Source organism: Ahaetulla prasina, chromosome 15 (assembly GCF_028640845.1).
Source record: "Ahaetulla prasina isolate Xishuangbanna chromosome 15, ASM2864084v1, whole genome shotgun sequence".
Lineage (NCBI taxonomy): Eukaryota > Metazoa > Chordata > Lepidosauria > Squamata > Colubridae > Ahaetulla > Ahaetulla prasina.
Window position 1 is genome coordinate 4219027 of NC_080553.1, and position 13218 is coordinate 4232244.

At 39.5% G+C, this 13218-nt stretch overlaps 1 protein-coding gene across 11 annotated transcripts in view; it reads right to left on the bottom strand.

Annotated features, from left to right (window-relative positions):
* Positions 1-13218, bottom strand: part of NCOR2 (nuclear receptor corepressor 2) — a 236236-nt gene that overhangs the window by 77615 nt on the left and 145403 nt on the right. For all 11 annotated transcript variants that reach the window (XM_058158811.1, XM_058158809.1, XM_058158820.1 and 8 more), the window contains one exon: positions 10829-10988. In XM_058158811.1, the coding sequence (XP_058014794.1) occupies positions 10829-10988 (160 nt within the window). The remainder of the gene's footprint in view (positions 1-10828; positions 10989-13218) is intronic.

Consider the following 13218-nt stretch of genomic DNA (forward strand, 5'->3'; position numbering starts at 1 on the left):
CTTTCTCGTTCAGAGCACGGAATGTGTCTCGGCTTGGAATTGTTGCAACCTGGAATTCCTGGCACAGCGGAAGGACATCTATCTTTCTATATCCTTTTTGGCTCAATCAAAAAGATTTTCAAATGCTGGCGCAGCCCAGGGAACGGAGTTCCATGCTCCACCCCAGCTCTGGGATCAGATCCAAGGAAGGCACAAGGATGAGGAGAATGTGTGTGCGGGCTTCAAAATGGAGGCTTGCCACCAGAAGTTGTGGGCGCTCCATTGCTGGAGATTTTTAAGAAGAGACTTGTCTGAAATGGTATAGGGTCTCCTACTTCAGCAGCGGGTTGGACTAGAAGATCTTCAAGGTCCCTTTCCAGCTCTATTCTGATAGAGTTCTCTTTTTTTATGTGGGGAGGTTTCATCAATACCCAGACTTGCTTGCAACGTGTCAGACAGGTGACAGCTCCATTGTCCAACCTGACTTGAAGGGGACATCACTCTAGATTTTGGGGAGGGGAGAAGATTCTTGATGAGCAATTCCTGCGGCCAACGTGGAAAATCTTTGCAATCAACACTCTGAATTCAATGAACAGGTGAAGAACGATATAGCCACCTCATCTTCCTCATCATTGAAAAAAAACACCTGACTGCATCATGAGAACCTCTGAGTTTCGTTGCACAATCCTCGGTGCACATGTGAAAGGAACGTTCCTCCAGGTAAGGAGACTTCCCCAAATTTAATTAAAACCGCCTTCCTCGTTCAGAGCACGGAATGTGTCTCGGCTTGGAATTGTTGCAACCTGGAATTCCTGGCACAGCGGAAGGACATCTATCTTTCTATATCCTTTTTGGCTCAATCCAAAAGATTTTCTTTTTTTTTTTTTTTTTTTTTTTTTTTTTTTTATTGAAAGAGTTTTAAAAAAAACAAAAACATTTTCCCCCTTTTTTCCCCCTCCCTCCCAAAAAAAAAAAACAAAACATCCCCCTCCCTCCCCCACCCCCGGCTTCCCGGGTCAATCACAAGGTAAAGTCCAATCCAAATAACCACATCCAAAGCTTTTCGTCTCCCAACCCCCTCCCCATTACATAAAATAACTTTCTAATTATTCAAAGGCAATCTGATATTTCTTAATCTGATATCTGTTTTGTAGATAATCAATCCATTTTTTCCATTCAATTAAATATCTTTCCTGCGTATTGTCTTTTAAAACGCTGAGATTTTAGCCATCTCAGCCAAGTTAATAACTTTCAATATCCATTCTTCTATTGTAGGTATCTCTTCTTTCTTCCAGTATTGTCCAATCAACAGTCTTGCTGCTGTTATTAAGTTCAAAATCAGTTTAGTCTCAATCCCTGTACAATCCATTATAATTCCCAAAAGGAAAAATTGTGGCAGGAACTTTATCTTCTTCTTCAGTACATTTTGAATAATCCACCAAATTCTTATCCAAAAGACCTTAATTTTCTTGCAAGTCCACCAAATATGAAAATATGTAGCATCATCACAATCACACCTCCAACATTTCGCTTGGATATTAGGATACATACATGATAATTTTTTGGGATCTAAATGCCATCTATAAAACATCTTATAAAAATTTTCCCTTAAATTCTGTGCTTGTGTAAACTTAACATTTCTAACCCAAATTTTCTCCCATGTTTCCAACATTATTGGTTCCTGAATATTCTGTGCCCATTTTATCATACAATCCTTTACCAAATCCTTTTCGAATCTATTTCAAGCAACACATTATACAATCTCTTTATATGCTCCTGGGTCTGATTTCTAATTTGCTTTATTAAATTTTCCTCCTTTGCATTATACCAATTTTTGATCTTCTTTCCATCTAGCACTTATTTGCCCATATTGAAACCAAGTATAATTCCTCCTTCTTCATTTTAATACCTGTAATGATTTTAATTGCAATCTACCTCCTTCAGCATACAAAAGTTCTTTATATGTAATCATTTCCTGTTTCTGTTCTATATTTATATTCTCTATTGCATGTCTAGGGCTCGCCCATATAGGAATCTTATAATCTAATTTATAGGAATATTTATTCCAGACCATAAAGAGCACTTCTCAACACATGATTCTTAAAAGCCCTATCCACTTTTTCCATAAAATAAGTACGCATGCCATCCATATAACAAGTCATAACCTTCTATATTCAAAATTCTTTCCTCTGTTAAGTTAAACCAGTCACTTATTACTGAGAGGGTTACTGCTTCATAATATAGTTTAAAATTAGGCATTCTTAAACCACCTCTTTCCCGTGAATCCTGTATTATTTTCATTTTAACCCTCGCCTTTTTACCCTGCCATATAAATTTATTAATCCCACTCTGCCAATCTTCCAAATTTTTATCCTTTTTAATTATAGGTATCATCTGGAACAGAAACAAAAATCTAGGTAACACATTCATTTTAATAGCATAATCCTTCCCAATAGGGATAACTGCAATTTCTTCCAGCCATTCATATCATTCTGAACTTTTTGCCATAGCAAGTCATAATTATTCTTATAAAGTTTCTTGTTCGATGAGCTAATATAGACCCCTAAATATTTAACCTTTTTTACTACCTCAAATCCTGTCATTTCCTCTAGTTTTTGTTTCTGTTGTATAGACATATTTTTAATTATCACTTTTGTTTTTTTCTGATTTATTTTAAATCCTGATACCTTTCCATATTTATCAATTACTTCCAACAAAAATCTACTTGAATTTATAGGATTCATTAACGTAACCACTACATCATCTGCAAAAGCTCTAACTTTGTACTCATATTGTCTAATCTTAATTCCCTCTATTTTCATTAATTCTCGTATTTTATCTAATAATGGTTCCAGAGTCAAAACAAACAATAATGGTGATAAGGGACATCCCTGTCTTGTTCCTTCGCAATCTTAATAACTTCTGTCAAACTACCATTTACTATAATCTGTGCTGTTTGCTCTCCATAAATCGCTTTAATTATTCTAATAAAACAGTCTCCAAATTGCATTTTCTCTATTAATTTAAATAAAAAATCCCAATGCAATCGATCAAAGGCTTTCTCTGCATCCAAAAAAATAAGTGCCGCTGAAGTATTCTTCTTTTCCAAATATTCCAATATATTAATAATCTGTCTAACATTATTCCTCATCTGCCTCCCTTTTATAAAACCAGATTGATCAGTATGAATTCTTTGTTGTAAAACTAACATTAATCTATTTGCTATTATTTTACAAAATCTTATAATCATTATTTAAAAGTGAAATCGGCCTATAGTTACCAGGTTTAGAGCAGTCTTGCTCCTCTTTGTATCAGTGAAATAAAAGATGTTTTCCATGACGGGGTATTCCACTCCTAATTGTATCTGATTAAATAATTCTTTAAGTGGGCCTAATATTTCATCCTGTGTTTTTATAATAAGTTGCTGTAAGACCATCTGTACCAGGGTTTTCCCATTTTAATTGTTTAATTGCCTCCACTATTTCTCCAGTAGCTATCGGCCGGTTCAGCTCCTCCTCTGTTCTAATGTTAGAATATTCACCTTATAATCTTTCAAATAATCATAAATATCCCTATCAATATTTTGTCTTTTGCATATAGTGCAGTATAAAATTCTGAGAATGCCTTTTAATTTTATCCTGTTGATATGTCTCTTTACCTTTATATTCTATTTTTGTATGACACGTGCTTTCTGTTTCTTCCTTAAATTATATGCCAACCATCTCCCAGGTTTATTTGCATTACAAAAGTATTATGTTTAGCATATTGTATATTCGTTGCCACCTGGTCTGCCATTATCATATTAAATTGACTCTGTAATATTTTTATAGCCTCTTTAAGTTTATGATCTTGTGGGTTTTGAATTAATAACTGTTGCTTCCTTTGAATTTCTTCTTCCAAATATCTCGCTGCTTTTGTTTATTATTCCTTTGCCTGTTGTCCAAATAAATTCAATATCCCTCTAATAAACGCTTTGCTCGCTTCCCACACAGTTCCTATAGGTGTCCCTTTGTACATATTAAAATCAAAAAATTCTTTTAACTGTTTCTTACAATAAGTTACATTATCCTCATATCTAAACAGATTTTCATTCAACCTCCATGTTCTACCACCTTTTTTCCCTTGTAATAATTCCATCCATACTGGGCTATGGTCAGTTAAACACCTCGAAAATATCTTCGTTTTCTTCACCCTAGAAAGCAAGTCATTAGAAATTAAAATAAAATCAATGCGTGAAAAAGATTGATGCCTATCAGAAAAAAAAGTAAAATCTCTCTCATCTGGATTCCGTAACCTCCATATATCTCTAAACTCAAAGTCTTCCATCATTTCAAAAAAAGATTTTGGTAATTTTGCATGTATAGGTATCTTCTTGGAGGAAGTTCTCTTATCCTTCTTGTATCAATTACTCCATTCCAGTCTCCTAATAAAATAAACGAACTATAATCCCAGAGGTCAACCTCTCATGTAACATTTTGTAAAACTTTTCTTGTTGCTGATTAGGTGCGTAAATACCTATCAACAAAGTCTTTTTTGCATCTATCACCAGTTCAATAGCAATAAATCTTCCTTGAATATCTGCCTCAATTAGCTTAGCTGGTATATCCTTCCTGATATATACAACAATTCCATGCTTCTTTTCCAAAGCTGATGCAACAAAATGGTTACCCAATTTTGAATTAACTAAATATTTTTGGTCTGATAATTTTATATGTGTCTCTTGCAAACAAATCACATCATTTTAAATTGTTTCAAGTAGTGAAATATTTTCCTTCTTTTCTGAGCTGAATTCAAGCCATTAACATTCCATGACAAGATTCTATTTGCCATTACTGGCCTCCTGAAGCTTTGAAGCAGACAACGAGCTCCTCCTCCGGTATCTTCCGTCTAGCTCCTCCCACAGCTTCCATAATGGGATCCTGACTTTTACTTTGAGACTGTTGCTCTTCTTTACGCTTAAGGGCTCCTCTTGTCACCCTTTGCTCTTGTGGTTCCTCTAATACTGGCAGCAATAAAGGCTCTTGGGTCACCACGCCTTCTTGGGTCTCTTGAAGGTTTTCTATCACTTCTATTTCGACTTTCAAAACTGTAGAAAGAAAATCCTTTGCCTTTAAAACCGTGTCAATTCTATATCTCCTTCCTTGATAGAATAGTGTCAGTCCAACTGGCACCTCCCATCTGAATTGAATCTGATGTTTTTTAAGTTCTTGTGTAAAAAAAGCAAATTGCTTCCTGTCTCTTAACATCTTTGAAGGAATCTCTTTCAACACCTTCAACTCCTGTTCTCCAATTTTTAAAGTTGTCTGATATGAAACTTGCAGAATTTGATTTCTCATAGTCCTTTTCACAAAATAAACCACAATGTCCCGAGGAAGCTTTCTCTGTCTTGCAATCCAAGAATTAACTCTATATATTTTATCAATTTGGTAAGCTACCTCTTGGGGTCCGCTTCAATAAATTCAGCCAATGCTTCTGATATAATTTTTCTTAAGTCTTCTCACGCTCTTCTCGCATACCACAATTCTAAGAGCCCCTTCCATAAGTTTATATTGTAATATCACAACCTGATCTTCATTTTGATCCACTTTTTTCTGAACACCTTTCATTTCATCTTCTAAATACTTATTTGACTGAGAGATCTGTTGCATTTCCACTTCCAATCCTTCAATTTTTTACTCAGTCCTTGAACTGCCATAAGAATATCTTCTCTTATTTTTGCATTAAAATTCTCCATCATCTCTTTTGCCTATCTTCAGAAAGTTTTAATTGTTCTTTCAATATTTCCTCAAGACTTGGTTCAGATCCCTTCTTCCAGAAGGCTTTAAAGGTTTAGCTGCCATTCTGTCTTCAAAAGAATCAGAATTCAAACTTAATAACTCTCCTTCCCTCCTTTCAGTATAAAAAACTCCGTTTGTAACAATCCACAAGTAACGCTGCTTCATCGTACTAAAAATTTTACTTTCACTTTTAGACGCCATTTTAAAAGTCAATTAATCAAAGACAAAGAAAGGTTTCAAATTTCAAAAGGAGTCGGTACTTGCCGTGCTGATTCTACATCAAAGTTCGAACGCTTGTGAAATTCCCGTCTGCTTGGAATATCAATCAATTTAATAAGTTCTCTAGAGCAGAAGCAACATTCCTCTCCTTTTCCCTGATAAAAAACAGGGGCGTGCTGAAGTTGGAAGGAGTGGAATTCGGTGGGGTCATAAATCCAGGAAAATTCGCTCTTAAGAGCAAACCCCCTGTCAGACCTGCCACTCTTCCACAATTCTGATAATCTCTTTCACCCAGAGATTATGCTAAGCTCAGTGAACAGTGATTTATTTTCTGTTTCACTGACTTTTACAATCTTCTAACACGGAGTGCTCTGTTTGAGCACCCAGCAGGAGGGTGACGTCACTGGAGCCTCCAATCCAAAAGATTTTCAAATGCTGGCGCAGCCCAGGGAACGGAGTTCCATGCTCCACCCCAGCTCTGGGATCAGATCCAAGGAAGGCACCACAAGGATGAGGAGAATGTGTGTGCGGGCTTCAAAATGGAGGCTTGCCACCACCCATCGACACAAACAGAAGCAGAACAGAGGAGGCAGCCAGACCCCTGGGCTTGGGTGTGGCGGTAAGGGGGTGAGGGGGGAGGAGAAGGAAATGAAGTCATTGTTTCCTGAAATTTATTGGGAAACGTTCAGGTGCTGAAGGATACTCCAGAAGAACAAGGGGAAGTCTCTTGGAAGGTGGTTCAAAATAAACCAGTGGAGGAGAGGGCGAGAAAATTCTCCTGAAAATTAGATTTGGGAAAAGACAGAAAGAGTGGAAGGCTTAAGTTGCATCGGTGTTTCTTAAACATGGCTACTGGGAGATGTGTGGACTTCAAATTTCAGAATTCTGGGAGTTGGAATCCATTCATGCTGAAGGGAATTGAAGTTCACTTGTTCTGGCTGGGGATTTCTGAGAGTTGAAATCATCCATGTTGAAAGGACTGGAAATGATGACTAGGGAATTCTGGGACTTGGAGTTTAGCTATGATGACTGGGGAATTCTGGGAGGTGAAGTTCACCCATATTGAAAGGAGTTGAAATCCACCCATGATGATGGGAATTCTGGGAGGTGAAGTCCACCAATATTGAAGGGACTGGAAATGATGACTAGGTAATTCTGGGGGTTGACGTTCACCCGTGATGACTGGGGAATTCTGGAAGGTGAAGCCCACATATCTTACAGTGGCCAAGTTTGAGAAACACTGCTTGGATCAACTCTACAGGGAATGGTGTCCACCCAGATTGGAAGCTCTCTGTCCCTTTCCTAAGTCCTCCAACCAAATTCCAAGCATCGCTGAATTCTCCCTCCTCGCCATGCCCCTCCGAAAGGCAGCTTCTCCTCTTCCCTTCAGCAAAACAAAACTAAGCAGGAATCTCAGAGAGCATCAGCAAACGTTTTGCTAGAGAATGAGTGAGAGAGAGAGAGAGAGAATAAGAAGTGCCTCTTCTCCCCATTTCGGTTGGGAAAGCTTGCAGGATCTTGGCTTCACTCCAATTTTATTTTACTTTATGATTTATTTATTTTTTGCACTTTGCAATCTGGAGAGAATCTGGGAGGGGCAGAGTGGGTCGCTGGGAAAAAGCCTTCGCTGTTTTGCATCCACTGCATGAAACTACACGATGCCAAGGAAAAAGGCTACCTTTCAGAATCCAGGAAGCTCAATGCAAGCCGTGCTGGTTTACAAAGTGAAATCAGCATTGGATGATTTCAATTCCAAAGAAAGTCCAGCCAGAAAGAGGGAACTTCAAACTTGCAAGACCCACAACCCTTTAGGTGTGTGATGGGTTAGGGGGCTGAGCCACTCAAAGACCTTTCAATTTCATGCCCTCCAGCTTAGAATGTCTGGCCTCCAATGACATTCAAATAGATTACAGATTAACAGAGTTGGAAGGGACCTTGTAGGTCATCTAGTCCAACCCCCTGCCCAAGCAGGAGATCCTACACCATTTCTGACAGATGGCCCCCATTTCATTTCTTGAAAGCCCCCAGGGATGAAGCTCCCACAACTTCCGAAGGCAAATTCTGTTCCATCAGTTGATTGTTCTCACTGTCAGAAAATTCCTTCTTATTTCCAGGTTGAATCTCTCCTTGCTCAGTGTCCATCCATTATTCCTTCTCTGGCCTTCAGGCACTTTGGAAAACAGCTTGACTGCCTCCTCTCTGTGGCAGCCCCTCAAATATTGGAAGACTGCTTTCATGTCTCCCCTGGTCCTTCTCTTCACTAGACTAGCCAGGCCCAGTTCCTGTAACCAAACCAACGCTCGCTTCGAACTTACAAAGCACATCACACGTGTGTACCGAGTGTCCTCAGAACCAGCTGTTGCATCCCCCTCTACGAGATCTCCCCCCTTCTCCCAGCATCTCTGACTCATGCCTGCGTCTCTGACACAGAATATTTACCTGAAAACTGCTTTGTAATGAGTTCCTTTTAAGCACTGCCTGGAAAAAACCCTCACATCCTGGACATAAACGATTTCAACTTCTACCCACAAAATGACTCTATAGAGCACTGCACACCAGATACAACTAGACACAAGAACAGTATTTTCTTCTAACACCATCACTCTGCTAAACGAATAGGATAGGATAGGATAGGATAGGATAGGATAGGATAGGATAGGATAGGATAGGATAGGATAGGATAGGATAGGATAGGATTTTATTGGCCAAGTGTGATTGGATACAGAAGGAATTTGTCTTGGTGCATATGCTCTCAGTGTACATAAATAGTTCCCTCAACATTATCAAACTATTTACTAAGTCTGCACTACTATTAATCTTCTCGTCATCCTATCACCCATCTCCTCCACTTATGACTCTATGACTGTAACCTTGTTGCTTGTATCCTTATGATTTATACTGACTGTTTCCTAATATGATTCGATTCCTTATTTGTTCCCTATGACTACCATTAAGTGTTGTACCTTATGATACTTGACAAACGTATCTTGTCTTCTATGTACACTGAGAGCCGATGCACCAAAGACAAATTCCTTGTATGTCCAATCACACTTGGCCAACAAAGAATTCTATTCTATTCTATTCTATTCTATTCTATTCTATTCTATTCTATTCTATTCTATTCTATTCTAAAAGATTTCCAACTGTTTCTTGGTCAATACCGGTCCTTCTCATCAGAACTGGCCGCAAGTGGGGCGGGAACGGGATTGTTAAATTATCCCTTCACTCCCCCACCCCAAGTTAAATGGGGAGACTGCAATACAGGTAGTCCTCAACTTAGGACAGTAGTTGAGCCCCAAATAGTCTCAGCTCAGCGAGACAGTGAAGCGAATTTTGCTCCATTTTACGATCTTTCCTGCCGCAGTTGTTAAGTGAACCCCTGAAGTTGTTGAAGTTAGCAACACGGTCGTTAAGCGAATCAGCCTTCCCCATTGACTTCACTGGTCAGAAGGTCACAAAAGGGGATCACAGGATTCCCGGGATGCTGCAACCGTCATAAATAAATACGAGCCAGTTGACAAGTGTCCAAATTTTGATCAGGTGACCATGGGGGGGGGGAGGCTGCGGTGATCATAAGTGTGAAAAATGGTCGTGAGCCACTTTTTTTTCCAGTAACTTCAAACCATTGTAAGCAAAGGCCTATCTATAAATAACAAGTATCTTCAACAAGTTGCTAGATTGGTTCCCAAGGAAGAAGAGGGAATGTCCATTTCTCTTTTGTATTCTTGTAACCCACCTTGTGGAAGTTGGACCATAAGGAAGGCTGAGCGCCAAAGAATTGAGGCCTTTGAACTCTGGTGCTGGAGAAGACTCCTGCAAGTCCCTTGGACTGCAAAGCGATCAAACCGGTCAGTCCTAGAGGAGATCAACCCTGACTGCTCTTTAGAAGGCCAGATCCTGAAGAGGAAACTCAAATCCTTTGGCCACCTAATGAGAAGGAAGGACTCCCTGGAGAAGAGCCTAATGCTGGGAAAGATTGAGGACAAAAGAAGAAGGGGTCGACAGAGAATGAGGTGGCTGGATGGAGTCACTGAAGCAGTAAGCATGAGTTTAAATGGACTCCAGAGGATGGTGGAGGACAGGAAGGCCTGGAAGAACGTTGTCCATGGAGTCGCAATGGGTCAACACGACTTCGTGACTAACAAAAACAACCCCCCACCTCTGATGCCAATCAGCCAAAAAATGATCTTGTCTAGAATCAAAACTTGACCTCACGTTGATACAGAGCAGCGGCTATTAAAGATTAAATCCAGAAATCCTGCTAAGTAATAATCAGGAAGATTTTAATCTCTGGCTCTTTCTCCAGAAAATCTGATCGTGTTTATCAGCCTCTTGTGACATTACAATGCTCTGCTGGGGCACAGAACATGAGTTGGGTGGGCATGAAGGTCAGCCCTTAGTGGCAAACTAGCTAAGAAAATAGAAATATTAAGGAGTACAGCAGTGTATCTCGACCTGGGTGACTTTAAGATGGGTGGACTTCAACTCCCAGAATTCCCAAGGCCAGCCATGATGGCTGAGGGATTCCGGGAGTTCAAGTCCACAAGTCTTAGTTGTTGCTTTTTTTTCAAAAAGCAACTGGACTTCCTTTGTTTTTGCTTGAAGACGTTTTGCTTCTCATCCAAGAAGCTTCTTCAGTTCTGGCTGACTTCTGACTTCAGCTAGACTGGAAGAAGCTTCTTGGATGAGAAGCGAAATGTCTTCAAGCAAAAACAAAGCCCAGTTGCCTCCTGAAAAAGCACCTTAGAATGACTGAGCATCTCCATAGACATTAAAGTTGCCAAGTTTGGAGATCCTTGGTATAAGCGAAAACGGACCAAGAGATTCAACTTCATCCTGGAGAAACATCTCACCTTCTGCCTCAACCTCCTCGGCCATCTCCTCCTCGTTGCCACTGGTGCCCGACCCATCCTGGCCCATCTCTTCGTCCTCGGTCACTGGTGGAAAAGCTCTTTCCTCGTTTTGGATCACGGGGCCCTTTTTCTTCTTTCTCCGAGAGTTCCTTTCTTTCTCCTGAGCAAGCCAAAGAGAAGAAGGAAGGTTATGAATCTTGGTGGAACCCCATCTCATCGTCATTGGCAGCATCAACAAAGACTAACTATTTTGTTAAACATACACACACACACACAATACCAGGAGGTGGAAACGGCCATCCTTGAAAATAGCACAGGCTGAAATGAGTGTGAATTGTCTTCCAGGGACTTGAGATTGCAAAAGGTTTTGCACACAAGTGCAAAAAAAAAAAAAAAAATTACAAGCCTAAAAAGAAAGAAGCTAAGATTCCGAGAATTGGCTTAAAATGGCCATTTTCGGAAGTATTTTTTGCTAAGTTGGTTCGACTTCCACAACATCACAACCTCTTACAGCATCAACTGCACCGCAGAAGGAAGGAAAAGAGTTACACAACCACAGCCACAATTGCACGCCCATTGTTATTACTACTTTGGTCCATCGCATTAATAACACCCATGGAGGTGGTTTTTGGTTTTTTGGTTTTTTGGGTACGGAAAATACTTTGAAATTTTTACACCGACTTTACAAAAGACCTAGAATTCAGTGTTTAGCACCTCTGCTCGCTATAATTCTGATTTCATCCTGGGAAGATGCAGGGAGAGACAGTTTGGTTTAGTGGTTAAAGCATCAGGCTAAAAACCAGAAAACGGTGAGTTCTTGTCTTGAGGACGGAAAGAAAAAAAAAATGGCCGGGTGACTTTTTAAAATTTTTACAAAAAAAATATTGGACTAAAATTACATACAAGGTTAGAAAAAATGATAAAGCCACACAGTGATTTTAAACCAGAAAATATTTTTGTTGGGTATTTTACCAGAATAGGGTAAAGGGAATACATATCTAATCTTACATGTGTTGACAGCAGCAAGAATTGTGTTTGCACAATAGTGCAAAAATGAAGAGATCCCTTCAGACGAAAGTGTTATAATAAAAATATCAGAATGTGCAGAGATGGATGGATTAACACTAAAAATAAAGGCGAAGGAAGAAACAGAATATTTTTTAACATGGGAATAGCTAACTAACAGAAACAGAGCTTAGAATCTAAAAAGAATAAGAGAATGGTTAATTATATAATGAAAGTTTTCCAGTATGGATAAGCTAATCTTATTATTACTATGTGTTTATTATTAATGATATGTATATGATGATTACTATTACGCTTATCATTGTTTTGTTGTTCAAAACTAATTGTACTCGGACAACACACTGTTCAGATTTCCAAAAAAAAATATTCTTCCCCTTTTTTCGCTTTTCTAACATGGGTTTTCTCTTGGAATAAACTCGAATATAATGGAGGGGAAAAACAAAACCCAGATTTCATCGGTACAGGAGAAGCCTTGGCTGAGTTTGAACTCCTGCCAGAGACGCCATTTGGATAAGTGCACATTATCAGGAGTCGCTGGGGTGCTTGACGATTGTTGAACACAAACTCGGCAACACTCCCGTTACTATGGCGAAGCCGTCCTGGCGCTTCCGCCTCTTCCTTGCATCGTCCCGGGTGACTCATGCGACCCCGACGGAGCAAGAAAATTAACCCGGGGTGGACAATTGGGGGAATCAGCTTTAGATGGTGTGCTGCCCTCCCACTGATGGTTGTTCTCTCCCCAAAGGCTTTCTGTTTTGGAGCACTTGGGGTCAAGGCAAAAGAGGGATTTAAACAACAACGACAACAAAAAAAACCCAATACGCTTGAGATTAAAAATCCCCGGCGTTCCAGATGTGACATGGGAACTGCACGTCAAACTGCACAAAGGAGAAAGGCCGGGTAGGAAATGTTTCACCAAGGTAAATCATTGTCGTCTTTGGAAGACAGCATGACATCTGGAAACCAAGGAAAATTTTGCCACATCTGGAGGACCACGGCTTCCAAAGGAATAGAAAATAGAATAGGAATAGGAATAGAAGAGAAGAGAAGAGGGATATAGAATAGAATAGAATAGAATAGAATAGAATAGAATAGAATAGAATAGAATAGAATAGAATAGAATAGAATAGAATAGAATAGAATAGAACAGAATGAGCTGGGAGGGACCTTGGAGGTCTTCTAGTCCAACCCCCTGCTTAGGCAGGAAACCCCAATACCAGTTCAGAAAAATGGTTTTCCAATCTCTCCTTAAAAACTTCCAGTGTTGGAGCATTTACCGCTTCTGGAGGCAATTCGTTCCACTGATTAATTGTTCTTGCGACCCTTGTCTTATGACAGCAATTGAGCCCAACGTTCCCATCGCT